Source organism: Heterodontus francisci, chromosome 22 (genome assembly GCF_036365525.1).
Source record: "Heterodontus francisci isolate sHetFra1 chromosome 22, sHetFra1.hap1, whole genome shotgun sequence".
In the NCBI taxonomy this organism is placed as follows: domain Eukaryota; kingdom Metazoa; phylum Chordata; class Chondrichthyes; order Heterodontiformes; family Heterodontidae; genus Heterodontus; species Heterodontus francisci.
Genome location: NC_090392.1, coordinates 77,252,217 through 77,276,245, shown reverse-complemented (window position 1 = coordinate 77,276,245; position 24,029 = coordinate 77,252,217). Strand labels below are relative to the sequence as shown.

The following is a 24,029-nucleotide window of genomic DNA, read 5'->3' as shown; positions in this document are numbered from 1 at the left end:
AGGGCCTGTTTCAGTGCTGCATCTCTAAATAAAAATAAATCAGTTATTGAATCACATTTTTGTAATTGAATACATTGGATTATTTATTGTTACCATAGTTACATAGAACTCACAGCCCAGAAACAGACTATTCAACACAACTGGACCTAGCAAGTGTTAATGATCCATATCCTTCTACCCTCTTCATCTCACTCTATCAGCATATCCTTTCTCCCTTATGTGTTTATATAGCTTCCCTTTTATACTGTTGGCCTCAGCCACTCCCTGTGGTGGCAAGTTCCACATTCTAACCACTCTCTCGGTAAAGAAGTTTCCCCGGAATTCCCTATTGGATTTATTAGTCACGATCTTATCTTATGGCCCCTAGTCATAGTTTCCCCCACAAGTGGAAACATTTTCTCCGCATCTACCCTGTCAAACCCTTTCATTACCTTAACCACCCTATCAGGTCACCTCGCAGCCTTTTCTTTTTTCACGGAAAGAGCCCCAGCCTGTTCAGTCTTTCTTGATAGTTGTAACCTCTCAGTTCAGGATACTTATAATAAACATAATTATGTGAAAAAAACTCTCAGAATGCACACTCAGGAAATGGTTACCAGATCTTTTCTGCCGCTTTTTCCAATTTTCTTTCCGTCTCTCCTGAAACTGCTGACTCTTGGGAAGAAGTACAGTTCCCTGTGCTGCTGCTGCTCCTGCCAGTTGGCCACGCTCACTGTGTCAGTCCGGATGTTAACCCACCAATTGAACAGTGAGGCCAGTACATCGTGTCCTGATGTTCACACATCTGCATGTTAGGACTCAGAGCATTGACTGATCGTTTTTTTCCCTCTTTAGCCAGGGTCTCTGAGGTCACGATCTTGCATTTTCTTTTCTATTACATCCGTCTGGCTCTTTATTTCTATGCCAGATGTATTTGGCACTACTGAATGAGTGATTCTCGCAACAAAACGTCTACAACACCCACAACTGCCGTCTTTCTCTATTTCCCTTTCCATTTGCTATTGTTTGCTATTCAGTCATCGACTGCTGATGACATCATCAGAGAACTGGGTGAGAGGTATAGGACCAGGAAGAGGCCATTCAGCCCCTTGAGTCTGTTCCGCCATTCAATAAGATCATTGCTGATCTATATCTTATCTCCATCTGTCCACCTGGGTTCCATAATCTTTTAATACCCTTGGCCGAACAAAAATCTGTCAATCTCAGTTTTGAAATTTTCAATTGACCCCAGCATCAACAGCGTTTTGGTGGAAAGAATTCCAGATTTCCACCATCCTTTTGTGTGAAGTGCTTCCTGACATCGCCCATGAACGGCCGATCTCTGGTTTAAAAAGAACCAACATTAATTAACATTAAAAAACCCAACAGTGTGTGCTAGGCGGAAACAATCATCAGCCAAGGGATGTTTCAATATTGAAGGAAGTTGTCCTGAATTTTTCAACTCTTTAAGTTGAAGGATATTAAGGAATCGTTCATGGAGACTGTGCTCTCTGTGCAGAGACTTGCGAAACAGAAGCTTGGGGACTGGAGTTGGATCATAGTAATGTCCCCCTTGTCTCTGGCCAAACTCAAATCCAGCAAGGCTTTGCACTGCAAGTGAAGTATCCCTGAACTTGCCTTTTGTTTCCATTTCAAACATACAAGGCAGGATTTTAGCTGGGGTTTTCTGAAACCCTGCTGAGAGGTGGGTCAGAAACCTGCGCTGTGTGGGAAACAGTCACTCATATTTTCCCTCGGGCAGCATTTAATGGCTAGAGGGTGGGCTTGACGTCCAATTAAGGACGTTGGGCGGGCTCTCAATGATGGAGGGCCAATCAGAGGCCTTCCAGCTTGAAAGGCTGCAGTGGAAGGTATGTAAGTGAGAGGATGCTTCAAAATGGAGGCACGCTGTCTCCACTTTTTTCAATTTAAATAAAAAGTACGGCCTGCACTCAAGTAGATAGGGAGGGTCTCTAGGTCTGCTTTAAGTACTGGCCCTTCTCCGGTCTGTCACCGGGGAGGACACCTCCAAGCAGTAAGCTGGCCCCCGCCACCTGCCGGAACCCGCAGGCTAACTGGAAAATCCCTGTCTACCTTCTTTAATTGGCCTTAAGTAGCTCTTAATTACCAGGATTGGCTACCTGCCGGATAGCCCTGCTGTTACCCCTCCCCCAATCTCCATCCATTCGCATCTCCAGGAAAATGGCCTGGAGGTGGATGGAGCTGGAGAACTGGCACACAGACCGGCAGTGCTGTTTTTAACACCTGCCTGCCGCTGATCCTGGCCCCAGAAAATCAAGCCCACGGTGTCAACACCTAACACTCCCAGGACAGCTACAGCACGGGGTTAGATACAGAGTAAAGCTCCCTCTACACTGTCCCCATCAAACACACCCAGGACAGCTACAACACCCTGGAGGTGGATCCGAGCGATGCAGTCGAGAATGTGAAGGCTAAGATCCAGGATAGAGAGGGGATCCCCCCCGGATCAGCAGAGTTTGATCTTCGCTGGGAAGCAACTGGAGGACGGACGAACCCTGTCTGATTACAACATCCAGAAAGAGTCGACTCTACATCTGATGCTGCATCTGAGGGGTGGTGTTCGGGACCCCACCCTCCGAATCCTTGCTCAGAAGTACAACTGCAACAAGATGATCTGCCACAAGTGCTATGCCTGTCTGCTCCCTCGTGCATCTAACTGTCGTAAAACCAAGTGTGGCCACACAAACAACCTGCGTCCCAAGACGAAGTTGAAGTAAATGTTGAGAGGATGTACTGCTCCTGTTAAACTTGTGTTTGTGCTAAATTTCCAATAAAAGTGCACATTGCATCAAAAAAAATGGGTTAGATACAGAGTAAAGCTCCCTCTACACTGTCCCCATCAAACACTCCCAGGACAGGTACAGCACAAAAAAAAGGGGGAAAAAAAACGGGGTTAGATAAAGAAAAAAAAATGGGGTTAGATACAGAGTAAAGCTGCCTTTACACTCTCCCCATCAACCACTCCCAGGACAGGTACAGCACAGGGTTAGAGTGAGGAAAAAAAAACAGGTTAGACATAGAGTAAAGCTCCCTCTACACTCTCCCCATCAACCACTCCCAGGACAGGTACAGCACAGGGTTAGAGTGAGGGGAAAAAAAGAAAAAAAAAACGGGTTAGACATAGAGTAAAGCTCCCTCTACACTGTCCCATCAAACACTCCCAGGGCAGGTACAGCACGGGGTTAGATCCAGAGTAAAGCTTCCTCTACATTGTATCATCAGTTGCCCATCCACCACCTTAAATATCCACACCCTCACTGTGTCTGCAGTGTGTACTCTCTACAGGATGTGCAACTCGCCAGGGCTTCTTTGGCGGCATCTCCCAAACCCGCAACCTCTGCCACCTAGAAGGACAGGGACAGTAGTCATGTCCATGTGCCCCCCAAGTTGCATCCCATCCTGACTTGGACAAATATCGGCCATTCCTTCAAAGTCGCTGGGTCAAAATCATGGAACTCCCTTCCAAACAGTACTGTGGCCATACCTTCATCACATGGACTGCAGCAGTTCAAGAAGGCGGCTCACCACCACCTTCTCCAAGGCAACTAGGGACGGGCAATAAAAGTAATGCCTGCATTCCAAGAATTAATTTTAAAAAGCGTGCCATAGCACCAACCCAATAACAAAGCTCCATATTGTACCAGTTTCTCACACCAACCTTTCTGCATTGTCTCTAAGTCAAATTGCCGATCTGGAGCCCAGTTTGGGGCAGTTACTTTGGGCTCATGACAAATAGGAACAGGTTAAAACTACTCAAAATACTTTGACTTGAAGCCGTAAACTGCTCTTGGAGACAGGATCTCCAACCTATCAGCCTGGGTTAGATTCAAGCCCAGGTCATAATGGTGAATTATCAGTGTTCTAACACATTACACCATCCAATCTCTTGGGTATTGTCACTTTTACCTAGTCTGTTACTAGCCTGTTAATGCAAAGCAGAGAACTAACACTTCTAAACCAATTCTCTTAATTATACCATGAATATTCCCTAGCTAAATTAATGTCAATAATTAATTGTAACATTCTTTATAAAAGGATGTTTCAGTTTTTATGTTCATGGTACATGAGCCTCGCTGGCCAGGCCAGCATTTATTGCCCATCCCTAATTGCTCTTGAGAAGGTAGTGGTGAGCTGCCTTCTTGAACTGCTGCAGTCCATGTGTGGTAGGTACACCCACAGTGCTGTTAGGAAGGGAGTTCCAGGATTTTGACCCAACGACAGTGAAGGAACGGCGATATAGTTCCAAGTCAGGATGGTGTGTGACTTAGAAGGGAACTTGCAGGTGGTGGTGTTCCCATGTATTTGCTGCCCTTGTCCTTCTAGGTGGTAGAGGTCGTGGGTTTGGAAGGTGCTGTCAAATAACCCAAAAAAAAACGTAATTGTTGTTATGATGATGCACACGACAACAGCTTTAGGCCAAGTCTTAACAAGTGAATTTAGAAGATCTGACATCAGCTACAGAGAGAGAGAGAGCTTGTTTATGTTGTATCCGGTCAGCAGCTGCTCAGTGAATACAGGAATTCATTGTAATTGGTAACAGTAGGAGCTCTAACAAAGAAATCAGCACAGCTCTAACAGTATGGTTTTTGGAAAATTACACTCATTGTGGAACTGAATAGTAATTGCGTTGTTATTTTAGGGATTAATTGAAAATGGTGATGGACAGAGAAGAAAAAAGACATTATTCCTGGCAGCTGTATTATATGCTAGGCTTGAGCCATTGTCTTCAAAAATAAGGACATTTTCATCAACTGTTACATAGGAACTGCAGGCCACTCAGCCTCTCAATCCTGTTCCACCTTTCATTTAGATTGTGGCTGTATCTCAACTCTATTTTCCTACCTTTGCCTCATATCTGTTTGTATCCTTACCCAACAAAAATCAATTGAATTAAAAGCAAAATACTGTGGATGCTGGAAATTTGAAATAAAAACAGAAAGTGCTGGAAAAACTCAGCAGGTCTGGCAGCATCTGTTGAGAGAGAAGCAGAGTTAACGTTTCAGGTCTATTGATCTCAGTCTTGAACGCTCCACGTAATGCAGCCTGGTTAAGAAATATCTAGAAATGAATTGGGCACCAGCTTTTTGAAACTATTTCCAACTCATTTCTCAATTCTCTCCAAATGCCAGTGCCTTTGCCTCAGGTACTGTGGTTACCAGAAGTTATCACATTACGTGACCATTCTTCAGCTGCAAGCCCAAACAGGGATTGTAAGCAGGCTGTTCAACTGTGGAGGCCATCACAGCTGAGCCTGATCCCATCTTCACACAGTCTATGCACATGTGTAGCTGTCAGCACTGGGCTGTAATCAGGACCCTCCCTTGGGGAGTTCTTCCCTGTGATGATTTAACCTGTCCCAAATCGCCCACTTTCCAGACTCACGTGAAGCATGCCCACTTACCAAAGGCAAAGCTTCAATTTTAAAAATCATATCCTTGTTTTCAAATCCCTCCATGGTCCCGTTCCTCCCTTTCTCTGTAACCTCCTGAGAACTCCGCAGTCCTCCAATACAGGCCTCTTGCACATCCCCGATTTTAATTGCTCCAACATTAGTGGCCGTGCCTTCAACTGCCTCGACCCCAAGCTCTGGAATTCCCTCCCTAAACCTCTCCACCTCTCCCTCCTTTAAGACTCTCCTTAAAACCTACCCCTTTGACCAAGCTCTTGGTCAGGTGCCCAAATCTCTCCTCTGTGGCTCGGTGTCAAAGTTAGTCTGATGATATCCAATGAAGCACCTTGGGACATTGTACTACGTTAAAAATGCTATGGAAATGCTTGCTGCTGTTGTTGTTGTAGTTGGATGTCTGGCAACCATAAACTCATCCTCGGTTGGATTTGTCACCCATTGACTATAATTCTGTGTCCCAGTAAGAGTCAGCATCTTCAGGAAAGAAGTCAAACCTTCAGGGAAAAATGAATTTTTTCACTGCTTAATTCTCCTTAAATGGGGAATTTTAAATTGTTTTCCAATCTATAAGAGAGCCGTCTTAAATTCAGCAACCAACATCACCTCTTAATCTACTCAGCTAAAAATGATTGAGATTTCTTCCCCTTCTATTGTGTTATACTTTTGAAAGCAGCAAGCTCTTGCTCTACTTCATAGTCTTAATCTTTTTTGCTCTGTCTCTTTGCCTTACATTGCTCTTTCATTTTAGGAGTATATGAAGCTGACTGACGTATTTAAGTTCTACAGTGACATATACGGCACAAGCCCTGATGCTCCATTCTCTGCTTCCGCACTGCGTTCTCTGCCGATTACTGTACCTCCGTCAGCCCATGAGGTACATGCTTGCCAGCACGCTTTGTATTTACTGTCCATGCTATAGGTTGGCTGCCTTCCTCCATATCTTAACTGCAACTCTTTCATCAGACATTTAAAGATTCAGCATTCACCTTTTGGTTAATAATCCATGACACCAGTCATTGTTAGGCACAGCCAAAGAGTGGACATTACAATTGGGCATCACAGAAAGGATCCATATTAGATCCATGTAATAGAATTAAGGATTGGTGCAGTAGTTATGTCGAGCCAGTAATTCATACTGTATGGAATATTTACAGTACAAGGCACATCCAATGTAGTATTCAAAGGTAAAGGTACTCCCGGTGTAGTATTAGAGGGTAAAGTTTCTCCGGTGGAGTATTAGAGGGTAATGTTTCTCCCAGTGAAGTATTAGAGGGTAAAGTTTCTCCGGTGTAGTATTAGAGGGTAAAGTTTCTCCCAGTGAAGTATTAGAGGGTAAAGTTTCTCCCAGTGTAGTATTAGAGGGTAAAGTTTCTCCGGTGTAGTATTAGAGGGTAAAGTTTCTCCCAGTGAAGTATAAGGGGTAAAGTTTCTCCCAGTGTAGTATTAGAGGGTAAAGTTTCTCCCAGTGTAGTATTAAGGGATAAAGTTTCTCCCAGTGTAGTATTAGAGGGTAAAGTTTCTCCCAGTGTAGTATTAGAGAGTAAAGTTTCTCCCAGTGTAGTATTAGAGGGTAAAGTTTCTCCGGTGTAGTATTAGAGGGTAAAGTTTCTCCGGTGTAGTATTAGAGGGTAAAGTTTCTCCCAGTGTAGTATTAGAGGGTAAAGTTTCTCCCAGTGAAGTATTAGAGGGTAAAGTTTCTCCCAGTGAAGTATTAGAGGGTAAAGTTTCTCCCAGTGTAGTATTAGAGGGTAAAGTTTCTCCCAGTGAAGTGTTAAGGGGTAAAGTTTCTCCCAGTGTAGTATTAGAGGGTAAAGTTTCTCCCAGTGAAGTATTAGAGGGTAAAGTTTCTCCCAGTGTAGTATTAGAGGGTAAAGTTTCTCCCAGTGAAGTGTTAAGGGGTAAAGTTTCTCCCAGTGTAGTATTAGAGGGTAAAGTTTCTCCGATGTAGTATTCGAGGGTAAAGTTTCTCCCAGTGTAGTATTAGAGAGTAAAGTTTCTCCCAGTGTAGTATTAGAGGATAAAGTTTCTCCGGTGTAGTATTTGAGGGTAAAGTTTCTCCCAGTGAAGTATTAAAGGGTAAAGTTTCTCCCAGTGTAGTATTAGAGGGTAGAGTTTCTCCCAGTGTCATATTAAGGGGTAAAGTTTCTCCCAGTGTAGTATTAGAGGGTAAAGTTTCTCCCAGTGTAGTATTAGAGGGTAAAGTTTCTCCCAGTGTAGTATTAGAGGGTAAAGTTTCTCCGGTGTAGTATTAAAGGGTAAAGTTTCTCCGGTGTAGTATTAGAGGGTAAAGTTTCTCCCAGTGAAGTATTAGAGGGTAAAGTTTCTCCCAGTGTAGTATTAGAGGGTAACGTTTCTCCCAGTGAAGTATTAAGGTGTAAAGTTTCTCCCAGTGTAGTATTAGAGGGTAAAGTTTCTCCCAGTGTAGTATTAGAGGGTAAAGTTTCTCCCAGTGTAGTATTAGAGGGTAAAGTTTCTCCCAGTGAAGTATTAGAGGGTAAAGTTTCTCCCAGTGTAGTATTAGAGGGTAAAGTTTCTCCCAGTGAAGTATTAAGGGGTAAAGTTTCTCCCAGTGTAGTATTAGAGGGTAAAGCTTCTCCCAGTGTAGTATTAGAGGGTAAAGTTTCTCCCAGTGTAGTATTAGAGGGTAAAGTTTCTCCCAGTGAAGTATTAAGGGGTAAAGTTTCTCCGGTGTAGTATTAGAGGGTAAAGTTTCTCCAGTGTAGTATTAAGGGGTAAAGTTTCTCTGGTGTAGTATTAGAGGGTAAAGTTTCTCCAGTGTAGTATTAGAGGGTAAGGTTTCTCCGGTGTAGTATTAGAGGGTAAAGTTTCTCCCAGTGTAGTATTAGAGGGTAAGGTTTCTCCGGTGTAGTATTAGAGGGTAACGTTTCTCCCCGTGTAGTATTAGACGATAAAATTTCTCCTGGTGTAGTATTAGAGGGTAAAGTTTCTCCCAGTGTAGTATTAGAGGGTAAGGTTTCTCCGGTGTAGTATTAGAGGGTAAAGTTTCTCCCAGTGTAGTATTAGAGGGTAAGGTTTCTCCGGTGTAGTATTAGAGGGGAAAGTTTCTCCAGTGTAGTATTAGAGGGTAAGGTTTCTCCGGTGTAGTATTAGAGGGTAAAGTTTCTCCCAGTGTAGTATTAGAGGGTAAGGTTTCTCCGGTGTAGTATTAGAGGGTAAAGTTTCTCCCAGTGTAGTATTAGAGGATAAAATTTCTCCTGGTGTAGTATTAGAGGGTAAAGTTTCTCCCAGTGTAGTATTAGAGGGTAAGGTTTCTCTGGTGTAGTATTAGAGGGTAAAGTTTCTCCCAGTGTAGTATTAGAGGGTAAGGTTTCTCCAGTGTAGTATTAGAGGGTAACGTTTCTCCCAGTGTAGTATTAGAGGGTAAGGTTTCTCCCGGTGTAGTATTAGGGTGTAAATTTCCCCAGTGTAGTATTAGAGGGTAAAGCTTCTCCTGTTGTAGGATTAGAGGGTAAAGCTTCTCCTGGTGTAGTATTAGAGAGTAAAGTTTCTCCAGTGTAGTATTAGAGGGTAAAGTTTCTCCTGGTGTAGTATTAGAGGGTAAAGTTTCTCCAGTGTAGTATTAGAGGGTAAAGCTTCTCCTGGTGTAGTATTAGAGGATAAAGTTTCTCCAGTGTAGGATTAGAGGGTAAAGCTTCTCCTGGTGTAGTATTAGAGGGTAAAGTTTCTCCAGTGTAGTATTAGAGGGTAAAGCTTCTCCTGGTGTAGTATTAGAGGGTAAAGTTTCTCCAGTGTAGTATTAGAGGGTAAAGTTTCTCCTGGTGTAGTATTAGAGGGTAAAGTTTCTCCAGTGTAGTATTAGAGGGTAAAGTTTCTCCTGGTGTAGTATTAGAGGGTAAAGTTTCTCCAGTGTAGTATTAGAGGGTAAAGCTTCTCCTGGTGTAGTATTAGAGGATAAAGTTTCTCCAGTGTAGGATTAGAGGGTAAAGCTTCTCCTGGTGTAGTATTAGAGGATAAAGTTTCTCCAGTGTAGTATTAGAGGGTAAAGCTTCTCCTGGTGTAGTATTAGAGGGTAAAGCTTCTCCTGGTGTAGTATTAGGCCTGCGAACCCATTAGAATTGCTTCTCGTGTTCTACGAAGTAGACAAATGTGTCAGACTTCCCAATCGCTTTCCACAGACTCTTGCTGAAATGTTCCCATATATGGGCACGTTGAGTCTGAGAAACATTGAGCTTGCTTCTGATGCCTTCCCTGGTTGACCAGCCAGTTGTTGCTCACTGTCTCGACTTGTGCATCAAGGATGGACACTTGCAGGAGGTGGTGCAGGATTGCCAGAGCCAGTACAACTGCAGCCTAGCAAGGGTTGGTCCCTTTGGGTGGGGAGTGTGTCAGGGGAGGTGGGGGGGGGTGGGGGTGGTGAGTTGAAATTGGGTAAGAGATTATTGTAGAAAGAATCTACATTGGACATTTTGTCAACCATTGCAATATAAATTAGTGACAAATTCACTAATAACATCATTCTGCCAATAGCTATCTTGGGTACAATTACTAGACAATCCACATATTTACAGAGTAAGCATAGGATAACTAGAGGTTATCTAGAGCATCACTGAGACATCATTAATGCTTTATTACTCCATCTTTTTCAATTATTCCATCAACAGCCTGAAAATTGGGTGAAAGAATCTGATTCCTAGTCATGAATCCTGGATGTGAAAGAACCTGGATCCAATTATCCAAGATAATTGACAAAAAAGCCGGGAGAGATTAGGAGAAATGTTTTTACACAGCAAGTTGTTGTGATCTGGAACGCGCTGCCTGAAAGGGCAGTGGAAGCAGATTCAATCATAACTTTCAAAAGGGAATTGAATAATTACTTAAAAAGAGAAATTTCTATGTCTATGGGGAAAGAGTAGAGGAGTGGGACTAATTGGATAGCTCTGTCAAAGAGCTAGCACAGCAGGGGTAATGGGCCCAATGGCCTCCTTACTTGCTGTTTGATTCTATGGTGCTTCCAAGGTTGGAGTTGAGGTGGATTTGTGGATTTGTTAGGCAGAGGAATGGGAATTTTGAGCTGCATCAAGTCTACCTGACCCGGGAAAGCGTGATGCTGACGTTGGGTGTCGCGTCTCTATCCCTCATCTTGATGACTGCCAAAGAAATGTTTAGAAGGACATCTGAGCAGGCCAAATAAACTGGCACTGTCTCTTGAAATGCAAAACAGTATCAACAGTTTGCTTTGTGTACGTAACAACATTTGAACAAGGGAATTAATATTCTCTGACAGACAATATTTGGTAGGATGAAGTGATTCAATTCAGAAGCAAAAGCCATGGTGTAGATATGCAAATAAGTGTTTATCATTTTAGAAACCTCATCCACTTTACTGCCTGAGTACCAATAAAAAGCACTTAAATGGATCTGATTTCTCACAGAGACCCCTGAGTCACACCAGTCCACCATGGAACATCAATCTGCTATCTTTATTCTGATTATAATTAGTTGGAGCCCCTCTGTGGCATATCATGAAGTGGTGACAGGGATTATCCCTGTGTGTGGTTTATCAAATCCACAGTCTCAGCCTTGTGGTAATGGGGAGGTAGCTGCACCCAAGGAAAGTTGGAGAGCAGCACACCCATGTTCCTTAGGGCCTGGACTTACATAGACTGAATGGCCTGTTACTATGCTGTAAATTCTATCAGGTCTATGCTGATGTTTATGCTCCACATGAACCTCCTCTCCCTCCACTTCATCTCACCCCATCATAATATCCTTCTATTCCTTTCTGTCTTTTTAGCTTCCCCTTAAATTTATCTCTGTTATTCACCTCAACCACTCCCTGTGGTAGCGAGTTCCACATTCTCCCCACACTCTGCTGAGTTGGTTTTATTAGTGACTATCTTATATTCATGACCCCTAGTTTAGGACTCTCCCACAAGTGTAAACACTTTCTTTATGTCTTGTTTGCGTCCTACAAGCTGCACGTCCCATGTTATCACCAAAATATTCCTGGGGATGGGTCACCACGACCTCACAGCAAGTGGCACAGGGTCTGGGACAAGCTAACGAATAAGTGAGAACAGTAAAATTTGGAATGGAGGCTGTTTGTTGCAAGGTCTCCAACTTGGATCTAACTTTTCCTCCATCTAAGACTTACCATAGACAATCTATGCTTGGGTGGGTTTTGTGGGAAGTCCCATATGTGAAGATCAGTTGTGTTGTGCTCACTCCAAGCAGCATGTAGTGGATGCTTTGCATGTTGGGTTTCAAGTTGTGTGTTTTTTTCTGTTATTGCAGTGTCTTTATTGCATGAGCATGGCCATGATTTATCATATCTTGTACGCTATTGCTATCCTACCAATGTGTAATAGTTTCCCTTCACAAGCTTCTGTAGGAATATACAAAGAGTTGAACAGAGCTCAGTCACCACTTATACTCTGCTAATGCCAAGTTTGAAAGAATCTATCTGATCTCCATTGTGAACTGTTTTTGTCCTTCTGTGTTGCATTCCCATTTTAAATGTGTTTTGTGCCCCTCGCTCTCAAACTGCTGTCAGTGATCTTCTGCAGCAAGCTGCTTGGACAGACGTGCAGAGGTAGAGACTGGCCCTTGACGTCTTTAGAATAGCACGACCCTGTTTAGCAATCAAAATCCACCCAAGACACAGTTTTGGCAGTGCTGCTGCCAATGGTTTCCCAAGGCAGGGTCTACGCTGGTCCTCAGTTGTGTCATTTTGTCATCAGTTGTAGTTACCAGGCCACAATTCCTAATATATTTTAGAAATAAATGTCAATCTCACAAAGTGTTGAGTGCAACTCCTTAAGCGTGGACTCAGAGCTTCTGCAGATCCTAGGACATCACTGCTAGATTGCAATTTGTAAATGTCACCTTTTGAAACTTCTTTGCTTGTTCATGAATGGTCGGGAGTTAACAATGGTTGCCATCAGATTAGCTTTAAGTAATGGTCTGTGGATTTCAGTCATGTGACTTTAATGGTTATTAGGTAATCCACATTGGCTAAAATACCACAAGATGTGCTGAACATCTCACCTTAAGGAGGGACGAGAAACTAGAACAGGTTGTTTCCTATGTTAACATAGGAACAGGAGGAGGCCATTCAGCCCCTTGAGCCTGTTTTGATATTCACTTAGCTCATTGGTGATCTGTGTCTTCGATCTTAGTTTTGCCATTTTCAGTTGACCCCAAGCCTCATCAGCTTTCTGGAGAGAGAGTTCCAGATTTATGTTCCACTTTATCTGAAGTGCTTCCTGACATCACCGATGAACAGTCCAATTCCAGTTTTAAGTTTATGCCCCCTCTTTCCTGTTGGTACCAAATGCCTTAGCACAATATTCTGTGATGCCCCATTCTTTCTGTTGTTCTCCAAAGCAAGGTCAGCATCCCAAGTTATTCCTTTGTTGCTACAGCCTGTGTGGGTACCTGTTACCCACTCTGACTAACTGCTGTGAAATGCACAATAGCAGTGCCCCAGCAATAACTCCTGCTCATGGCTTTACCCTCCTCATGTCTCCATAATTCCTTACTAGCTCATTTCCGTAACTAGTGAAGCCTCACACCTGCAGCAGTATGCTATACCATCAGCAACAACAAAGGGCAGTTTTAATCATGTGAAAATTCATGTATTGTTTTGCTGGTCTCCTTTCTGCATCTCCTGTGCATTAGAAGTGTTTGTGGTGTTGGATTTAGTTGCTAAATCTGCTTAGAATAATAGATAATCTTCGAACTGTTTTCAGTCAAATGTTGGTGGTTGCAACAAATTGGGGAATTTTGTAAAACAAAACAAAAAAAGCATCTAATTTATATTTTCCTCTAATTTAATTAACATGGAAACTTTTTAACTCTGTGAATCTGTTTCACAATGCTGTGTATTTTTCCGTTTGATTAATGAATTATTTCTTGTTGCCCAATGCTTTCTGCTTTCTTTGCTGTTCTCCCCAGGAGTACATTACCCTAGATCAGCTTAAGGAGTTGTACAGGAGTTCAACGGGGAGCTCTGCTCTAATCCCATTCCACATTAACACAGCTGCCTCTTCTCTGACTCTGACTGCTGAAAACTCGCTGCCCTTGCAGCCTTCATCCTCTATACTGTTCGCTGCTGAGGTTGGTATGAGGACTCAATGCTAACTTTCTCTACTCAGTGTAAGAGTTTTCAGTAGGTCACCAACTCTAACCACGACTGCCCCATCTTCCCTTTCATCCAGAAGTTTCAGTGAAAAGGCACAGAAACAGGCCATTCGGCCCTGCTGGTCTATACTGGTGTTTATGCTCCAATTGAGCTCCTTACAACCTACTTCATCCAACTCCATCGCCATATCCTTTTATTCCTTTCTCCCTCGTGATTATCAAGCTTCCCAATGAATGCATCTATTCTATTCGCCTCAACTACTCCCTGTGGTAGCAAGAGCTTCTCACCACTCTCTGGGTAAAGAAGTTTCTTCTGAATTCCCAATTGGATTAATTAGTGACTATCTTATATTTTATGCCCCCGAGTTCTGGTCTCCCCCCACAAATGGAAACATCTTCTCTACGTCTAACCTATCAAACCCCTTCATAATGTTACAGACCTCTATCAGGTCACCCCTCAGCCTTCTCTTTTCCAGAGAAAAGAGCCCCAGCCTGTTCAATCTTTCCTGATAGTTCTGGTATCACTCTCTCCAACAGTCCAAATCAAACCCTTACTAGCAATTCTCTGCAACTTCAACGGCAAATTGGCTTTATGTTGTGGTCCTTGTGTAACACAGCATCTCAGAGACTAGTTCACAAAGCAAACACTGAGGAGGGAGGGAGGCTGATAGCATGTTCAAATAGAATGGTTTTTAGGAGGTCTGTTTTTTTAAAAATTCATTCATGTCACTGGCTAGGCCAACATTTATTACCCATCCCTAATTGCCCTTTAAGAAGGTGGTGGTGAGCTGCCTTCTTAAAACAATGCAGACCGTATGGTGAAGGTAGTTCCACAGTGCTGTTAGGTAGGGAGTTGGATTCTGACCCAGCGACGATGAAAGAACAGCGATACATTTCCAAGTTAGGATGTTGTGTAACTGAGAGGGGAACATTTGAAGGTAGTATGGTTGCCGATAGTATTCCCTCTAAGCTACGCACATGCACGGCTGGACAGCAATCTTAAAAGAACTGTGCAGTGCAACAAACAGATCATGCACAGCTCAGAGAAAATAGAGTGGACATTGTTTGCCAACCCTGCAGCAGTGTCCTTGAGTCTCCAGAAATTAAAGATTAATCTTTCAGGACAGTGCTACAAACAAAACCCGGGAAAATTGTCATAGGCATTAAGATATAAAATGTGTCCCTTTACATCTTTATTTAACACTTTTGATTATTAAATATAAAAATATTGGAGGTGGGTAGAATGGCTGTTTAACTAGCACTCAAGAATCAACCAATCAGGTAGCAAAGAATTTGTTTGCTTTCCAATTGGCCCAGGAAGATGATGTGCTGCAAGAGTGACGTGACGGGTGATCAATGGAGGAGGGGTTCGGGGGTGGGTCAGTTAGAGGAGGGAGTTTATGAAACCTCCTGGAATATGCCCAACTAGAGTTGGTAATGCCAGAGGGTAGAATGGAAGGCAACAAAATGGAATGGTTTTGCACAGGAATTCCTGAGGGTGCAGCCCAATCACTGCAAGATTCGGCAGCAGAATGGAGGGGGCAGGAAATAGGCAGTAATCCAGAGTTGGAGGAATCCACATCTGGAGAACATCACTCAGATTGGGCAAAATCAAGAACAAGGATCTTGAAGTCAGTTCCCTAACTACTTCATGTTTTGTTTTTCATAGAGTTTTGTTTTGTTTTGCAACCCCTTCCCCAGTGGGTTTCCTCCCACATGCCAAAGACTTGCAGGTTGATAGGTTAATTGGCCATTATAAATTGCCCCTAGTATAGGTAGGTGGTAGGGAAATACATAGGGACAGGTGGGGATGTGGTAGGAATATGGGATTAGTGTAGGATTAGTATAAATGGGTGGTTGATGGTTGGCACAGACTCGGTGGGCCGAAGGGCCTGTTTCAGTGCTGTATCTCTAAAAAAAATTGCATTGCCCAGCAGCGCCACCACTAACAGGAGTGTGCAATTACAGCGTGACAAGTTGACATAGATAATTCCCATTATAATTGGGGAGAGAGGAATGGATAATGGAAAGTGTGTGCAGACATAAATTTTTATCATAGTGCATGTATATATAAGTTTATAAATTGCACTATGATTTTGTATCAACATTTAATATGGTCGCTTGACAGTCCTCAGTTTATTAATGAAGGTATTAAAATAAATGGATTAGCACCTCCATTAAACAGTGAACAAAGTAACTTCATACAAACTTGTTAAGTGATCGTGCAATGATGTGGTAGAACAATACGGTCACATTCAGTGATGTTTCAATTCTGCTCAAGGGATTGACTCACTGAGAGTGCAGAAGACTCCTTTAGGTTTACAGAGCTCACGTTCCCATCTAGTACACGTCAGCAGTAGGAGCGCAGTATCCCTGAATTCACCTATCGCTACTAGAGTTACCACGCAATGGGCACAACTCTTAAAATGAACCGAAAGACAGTAAGGAACAGCTGGGGCAGATATACATGTGTTCATTACACACAAGCAAGTGAGTCATTCTGTTTTGTTAGCTCTATTGAACCAGCAAGACAGCTGATATTTACATTAGTTTTGTACGGTGCTTCATTAACTCTGGGCAGTGTGTCCTCAGGGCCAAACTGAACATTACCATAAAACTCTCTGTATATGTTACACATATGTTGTGACAACAACAACTTATTCTGCTGCCCCCTATCCGATCCTGTCACAAATCCCACTCATCCATCGCCCCTGTGCTCACTGAATCGTATTGATTTCTCGTTCCCCATGCCACTAATTTAAAAATTCTCCTCTTTGAATTTCAATCCCACATGGTCTCATCCTTTCCTATCTCTGTAACCTCCTACCAGCCGCATCCCCCGCCCAATGGAACTTTCTGGTCCTCTGGCCCTTTGTGCATTTCCCCTCCCTTCAGCCATCTAGAAGTTTCCTTCTTGAAACTCTATCCCTCTCCTCCTTTAAAAGCTACCTCTTTGACCAAGCTTTTGGTCCCCCTGTAATAGTACCATCTCCTTTGCTTCAGCATCAGTTATTTCTGAATACGTCTCATGAAACGCATTGGAGTTAAAGGTGCTATATGAATTCAGGTTTTGGTTGCACTCTACCTGAAGAGAAATGCTATAAGAACTTTATGGGATGACAAAAAGGTTGCCACGGAGCACTGGGAGAGTTTGGTGATGGACATAAAGCAATGAACGGAAAGTAAGATTGAGGATCTTGCAGGGAATGAGGAGAGCAGAGGGAGCGGGAGGTTTGGGCAGTGACCCGGGAGAGACGGGATTAATAGTGTTAAATCCCAACTAAAAAAGCCAATGACCGACTTGTAAACTGGTGTGTGAGAATTGTTAGAGAGATGCAGGAGCATCTTCTGTTGGCAGTTTGATTACTTTGACCCATATCTTCTGGTGCCACCTTGAGCAGTTGCCGAAATTTCAGTTGGTCCCTAATGTTAGTGGAAAAATGTGGAATAACGAGGGAAAAAAAATGCACCCGCCAGGATACGGTGCACTGCTGGTATGGAGTGCTGCTGGATGTATGTCGGACATAGGTCTATAAGACTATAACTCCATTTCCCAAACCATGCTCTTTTGTGAGCGAGACTATCCCTAAAGAGATATAAATGATGGAATCTGAGGTACACTCATTGTAGGAGACCTTCAAAATGGGTGGAGTATGAAATCCTTGTTGGTGAGAAAGCTTATGTATATTTATTATATTTTCATTAAGATCCATTTCATTCTGTCCTTTTCTGGTCCTGCAAAAGTTGTATTTCAATGAGGAATCACAGAAAATTCCGGATTCATACATATATATAGTAAGCATCACAGTTTGACTCCTTGAGGCTCATTTTTTGATCTGCTGGTGTCAATCAGTTCTATTTATTTAAGAAATTCTCTGTTACCTATTTGCATTAGTTAATTGAGGTCAACATCAACATGAAAGTAAGCTCGATTCAGTCAATATAATCCAGTGTTCCTTCTGTTTGAGTGAAAGGCATCAGATATCCAACACCTAAACCTCTGAAAGGGCTTCTTTCTGACTGGCTGATGGGAGGATGAGAGACTGGAAGGTGTACTGGACCCACTGTCAGTTAATTCTCCTGCTCCTTGTGGGTCCTTCTATCTCCTGCTCAGCATCACTCCACCATTCAAAAGATCAACTCCACCTCAACTCCACTTTCCCGCTGGATCCCCATATCCCTCAATTCCCTTAGAGTCCAAAAGTCTATCAATCTCAGCCAAGCCTCCAGGATTCTCAGAATAAAGGGTCTGCCATTTAGTGCTGAGATGATGAGAAATCTTTTCACTCAGAGGGTTGTGAATCTTTGCAATTGTCTACCCCAGAGAGCTGTGGATACTCAGTCAATGAGTCTGTTGAAGACTGAGATTGACAGATTTTTTAGACTCTAAGGGAATTGAGGGATATGTGGAGAGGGTGGGAAAGTGGAGTTGATGTTGAAGATCATTCATGATCATATTGAATGGCGGAGCAGGCTTAAGGGGCCGAATGGTCTACTCCTGCTCCTATTTCCTACGTCCTTATGATTCCCTGGAGTCTTCAGGACTTGAAGATTAATCTCCAGGATATGGCTGCAAGCAAAACCCAAGAGAAAAACCACGCAGGCAGTAAAGAAAATAGTGTTTCTTTCATTTACTTTGAACATTTTCATGTATGAGTTTATGAGATGGGGAAAAAAGGCTGTTTCACTAACAAATCAAAGTAATCCAATTGGGTAACAAAGATTGTGTCCCCTTTCCAATGGGCTGTGAGAAGGCAGTGCGTCTGGAGGATGGACCAATGGCGGGAGTATTGCAGCAGGGCATCTCGCAGTGGGAGATCATGTGAGGAAATCTCCAGGAATACAACTTTGGCAACCCCAGGCCGATGTGTGTCGCTATGATCTTTTCATGATGAATTGGCTAAATTTGCTTTGAGTTTAAAAAGCTAAAAGCGTTTTCCTTTCACAACGTTGTTGTCTTCATGGTATAGAATAATCTTGAAATACAACCGGTGTAGACCTTTGAAAAGACACATTGCGTTTTCAGTTGTTCTTTTTCTTTAATTTAGTGTCCATTTCTTTCATTAATTTCTCTCTGTTTGGTTTCCCCTCTCCCCATTGTGTGTCAACCTGTCTTTCCCATTGACTCTCTATTCTCTCTCATTTGATCTTTCTCACCGTCTCCCTTCTCTCTATCCACCCCCCTGTCCTTTATCTCTGCCTCCAATTCTCTCTCTCTCCCTCCCTTGTCTTTTCTCTCTCCTTCTCTCCCTCCCCCATGATGTGTTGCAGCAGCCTACCAGCAGGCTGTTGACCTCTACGTTGGAGCTAGAGAGATGGTACCAAGATATAATGGCTAACTTTGAGGCCTCAACTTCTTCACCTCCAATTTCCTCTCCCCCTCCTCCTCCTCTCCCAGCTAAAGCTCACTCCACACGAAGATCCACTCAGGTAAATTGCATTCCTGTTTACATTCTTCTGTTTTAAATCTTTGCAGACCAGGTATTTTCAGGGAATGAATTATGTGGGGTGAGCAAATGAACAAGCCACAGCATTGAGAATGGGAGGAGGCCATTCAGCCCCTCAAGCCTGTTCTGCCATTCTGTTGGATCATGGCTGATCTGTGTGTCTACTCCATTTACCATATTCTATTGATCCCAGTCTTGAAAGCTCCACTTAAGCTCCAGCATCCACAGTCTATTGGAAGCATTTCCATTCCTTTTGTGTGATAAAGGAACAACAGGTTTTTCATCTTGAAATTACTGTTTGTGATATATATGTATGACGGTTTACCACATGCTTCGACACTGGTCTGTCTGCTATTTTAACAGAGACATTAATTTGCTTATTTCATGTACTTATTTAGAGCAGAAAAGATTAAGGGGAGATTCAATAGAGATGTTCAAAATCATGAGGGGTTTTGATAGAGTCGATAAAGAGAAACTGTTTCCTCTGGCAGGAGGACACAGATTTTAGATAATTGGCAGAAAAATCCAGGGGCGAGATGAGTTTTTTTTACACACAGCGAGTTGTCCTCCTCTGGAACACACTGTCTGAAAGGGCGATGGAAGCAGATTCAATAGTAACTTTCAAAAGGGAATTGGATAATTACTGAAGGGGAAGTATTTATGGGGAAGGAGTAGGGTGTGTGGCAGAGGCCTGCTCAGTTCGGGAAAAAAAGAACCTGACCCGAACCCGACAGAACCACAGCGGACCCGAGCCTGACCCGGCCCGAGTCCCTCCGATTTTGCCCCAGGAGCGACCCGACCCAAACTCGCCCCGACTCGACCTGACCCGAGCCCGACCCGACCATCCCTTTGCTTACCTTCCGACTGGGAGGCTCCACGAAGCAGCAGAGCATGCGCAGTGACATCATAGTGGCGTTGCTCGCTCACTGCGCAGACTCAGTTTCGTCCCGGACTCCCAGCTCAGCTAAGTTTTTTTAATTTCGATACTTACCAGCAGAGCACGTACCGTGTGTGTCCGGCCCAACCCAACCCGACTCGACCTGGACTCGGCCCGACCCGACTCGAGCCTGAAAGCCGGACCCTGAAGATGGGCCCCACCTGACCTGAACCCAACACATGTCGTCGGGTCCCGTTGGATTCGGGTCGGGTAACAGGCCTCTAGTGTGTGGGGCTAATTGGATAGCTCCTTCATAGAGCCAGCACTGACATGATGGGCCAAATAGCCTCATTCTGTCCTGTATGATTCTAAATGGATTAATGCCTCCTTCAAAATAGACTTTGAAATGTCATCTGAAGGGAGTAAGTGTTTGTACACTAGTTTGCAAACCATCTATTGCTCTGTATCTGTTACTGCTAGCTAAAGCAGAGTCTGTACTCGATGTGCACAGAACAGGTGTCCGTGAAACAATCTTTATTTACACACTTCTGGAAAATGATAGCAGCATTCATCCGTGGGATTGTGCGCCTGCTCAGTTGGCGCTGTGGCCGCTCTTTTTCCAGCCAGCTCTGCCCCCGCACTGGCATCACTGATTGGGCCATTGTGCCATCGACCTCTGCTGCCACATACTCAGCTTCCAATGGTGCAGGGACAACCTGGGCAAACAATAGATGTCTGCTGCCACTAGGTAAGAATTTGGCACTGGCAATTGTTGAGGAATTGCCTGATTGTCCCTCCTGTCTGAAGGGGGCAAGGCACAGACCTTCATCAAGCCAACCATGAAGAGACACCGACACTTACTCACTTTGAAAAGGAAAGGGGAACAAATGATTCCTCTCAACAATTCCACCTTCTCCTGAACGTGTAGTCTGATTCCTGCCGGGAACCATACAGTTTCCAGGATAGAGATGGGAAAAAACAGACTGGTGGTTGCTCATTGGCGCCTCTTGGCAAATCATTGTGATTGGATGTGATTCAGGCTCGGTTGTGAACTTTGCCCTCCGCCTATTGTTGAATAGTCTCCTGACACTGGATGAGCCTCGGTGGGGGGGGCGGGGAAGGATGACTGCCTGATTGGGTGAGGTATGAGGGTAGTAGGTCCCTGTGCAACATAACTCACCCCTTTGAGAGAAGAGCAGGAAGGTTGGCGAGGGAATGCAGGCAGTTAAATAATAAATAAGACCCATTCATCCGCCTCCAGCATTCTCCCTCTACCTGGACCCCTCCCCCTGGCCTCTTACCCTCTCTTGATCTTTTCATTGAAAACTGTCGGCGAGACATTGGTCATCTCAATTTCTCTGCCCCCCTCACTCATTCTAACTTGTCCCCCTCTGAACTTGAGGCACTCCGTTCTCTCAGGTCTAACCCCGACATCATCAAACCTGCAGACAAGGGTGATGCTTTTGTTGTATGGCGTACTGACCTCTACCTTGCAGAGGCTCAGTGCCAACTCTCAGACACTTCTTCCTACTTCCCCCTGGACCATGACCCCACCACTGAACATCAAGCTACTGTCCACAGGACTGTCACTGACCTCATCTCCTCTGGAGATCTTCCCTCTACAGCTTCCAACCTCATAGTCCCACAACCCTGGACAGCCCGCTTCTACCTCCTTCCCAAAATTCACAAACAGGACTGTCCCGGCAGACCCATTGTGTCAGCCTGCTCCTGCCCCACTGAACTTATTTCTTCCTATCTTGACTCTATCTTTTCTCCGCTGGTCCAGTCTCTTCCCATCTACATCCGTGACTCTTCTGATGCCGTACATCATTTTGAAAATTTCCAGTTTCCTGGCCGCAACTGCCTCCTCTTCATTATGGACGTCCAATCTCTCTACACCTCCATCCCCCCACCAGGATGGTTTGAGGGCTCTCCTCTTCTTCCTTGAACAGAGACCCAACCAGTCCCCATCCACCACCACCCTCCTCCGCCTGGCTGAACTTGTTCACACATTGAACAACTTCTCCTTCAACTCCACTCACTTCCTTCAAGTAAAAGGTGTTGCTATGGGTACCCGCATGGGTCCTGGTTATGCCTGTCTTTTTGTGGGATATGTCGAACATTCCTTGTTCCAGTCCTACTCAGGCCCCCTCCCCCAACTCTTTTTCCGGTACATTGATGACTGTATCGGTGCCGTTTCCTGCTCCTGCCCCGAACTGGAAACCTTTATCAACTTTGCTTCTAATTTCCACCCTTCTCTCACCTTTACATGGTCCATCTCCGACACTTCCCTTCCCTTCCTCGACTTCTCTGTCTCCATCTCTGGAGATAGACTGTCTACTAATATTCATTATAAGCCCACCGACTCCCACAGCTACCTCGACTACACTTCTTCACACCCTGCCTCCTGTAAGGACTCCATTCCATTCTCCCAGTTTCTCCATCTCCGATGCATCTGCTCTGTTGATGCTACCTTCCATGACAGCGCTTCTGATATGTATTCCTCTTTCCTCAACCGAGGAATTCCCCTCACTGTGGTTGACAGGGCCCTCAACCGTGTTCGGCCATTTCCCGTACCTCTACCCTCACCCCTTCCCCTCCCTCCCAGAACCACGACAGGGTTTCCCTTGTCCTCACTTTCCACCCCATTAGCCTCCATATCTAAGGATCATCCTCCGCCATTTCCGCCACTTCCAGCGTGATGCCACTACCAAGCGCATCTTCCCCTCCCTTCCCCTGTCAGCATTCCGAAGGGATCGATCACTCCGTGACACCCTGATCCACTCCTCCATTACCCCCACCACCTCATCCCCTTCCCACGGCACCTTCCCCTGCAATCGCAGGAGGTCTAATACCCGCCCATTTACCTCCTCTCTCCTCACTATCCCAGGCCCCAAACACTCCTTTCAGGTGAAGCAGCGATTTACTTGTACTTCTTTCAATGAAGTATACTGTATTCGCTGCTCACAATGTGGTCTCCTCTACATTGGGGAGACCAAATGCAGACTGGGTGACCGCTTTGTGGAACACCTCCGCTCGGCTCGCAAGCAGGACCCTGAACTTCCAGTTGCTTGCCATTTCAACACTTCCCCCCCACCACCCCCCCTGCTCTCATGCTCACATCTCTGTCCTGGGCCTCCTGCAGTGTTCCAGTGAACATCAACACAAGCTCAAGGAACAGCATCTCATTTTCCGATTAGGCACACTACAGCCGGCCGGACGGAACATTGAGTTCAATAATTTCAGAGCATGACGGGCCCCACTTTTACTTTTATTTTTAGTTATTTTTTTCTTTTTCCTTTTTTTTAATATATATATTTTTTGTGTTTATTTTATTTTATTTCATCTTAGTTTGTTCAGTTTGCTTATCCACTTTTTTTTCATGTTTGTACTTGCGGCTGTTCAATTTTCAGTCCATTAACACCCTATCTGTACTAATGCTTTGACTTTCAACACACCATTAACATATTGTTTGCCTTTGCTCCACGACCTTCTGGTCAGCTATTCTGTGACCTTGTACTATCTACACCTTCTCCTTTGTTATCTCTTGCCCCACCCCCGCTTTACTTGCTTATAACCTTTTACATTTCTAATATTTGCCAATTCTGAAGAAGGGTCACTGACCTGAAACGTTAACTCTGCTTCTGTCTCCACAGATGCTGCCAGTCCTGCTGAGTATTTTCAGCATTTCTTGTTTTTATTATAAATAATAATCTGATTGTTTTTTGGGATTCTGCTACTGCAGTCCTGAGGAGGTTAATGGAAGTCCTCCTGTTGGTCACGGAGGCAGAAGAATTCCTGCAGTACACGGTTTTCACCACAGCAGAAAAGGTGCAGGTCCATCAGTTTAACTTGCCTTTCCCTGTATGTCCCTTCCCAGGTTTACCGATCCAAAATGGAGGGTGATGGATGCGGCACGCTGCCTCGGACAAAGACGGGATCTGCTCCTTCCTCGCTGTTCACCGCTTCAACTCTGGGACGAAGCCTCACTTCAAAGGTAATAGGAATCAGGAAACAGCTGAGAGATCGGCAAGGCCTCTTGCAGGCTGCTCTGTCGGATAAACCCACGTCTCTGGGACAGAGAGTTGGGTGACTTGTGTCTCTCACTGTTGAGCTGGTGTGAATACCAACGATCTCCTTGCTTCAGTCGAAGAAGAGTTCTCCTGGTCAACAT

The 24,029-nt window shown here is 44.3% G+C and overlaps 1 protein-coding gene across 16 annotated transcripts in view; it reads left to right on the top strand.

Annotated features, from left to right (window-relative positions):
- phldb1b (pleckstrin homology-like domain, family B, member 1b) overlaps positions 1-24,029 on the top strand; it is a 355,881-nt gene that overhangs the window by 292,962 nt on the left and 38,890 nt on the right. For 12 of the 16 annotated variants that reach the window (XM_068054115.1, XM_068054111.1, XM_068054109.1 and 9 more), the window contains 2 exons: positions 13,346-13,507; positions 23,736-23,852. In XM_068054115.1, the coding sequence (XP_067910216.1) occupies positions 13,346-13,507; positions 23,736-23,852 (279 nt within the window). The remainder of the gene's footprint in view (positions 1-13,345; positions 13,508-23,735; positions 23,853-24,029) is intronic. The other 4 variants (XM_068054119.1, XM_068054121.1, XM_068054120.1 and 1 more) reach the window with 1 other exon arrangement.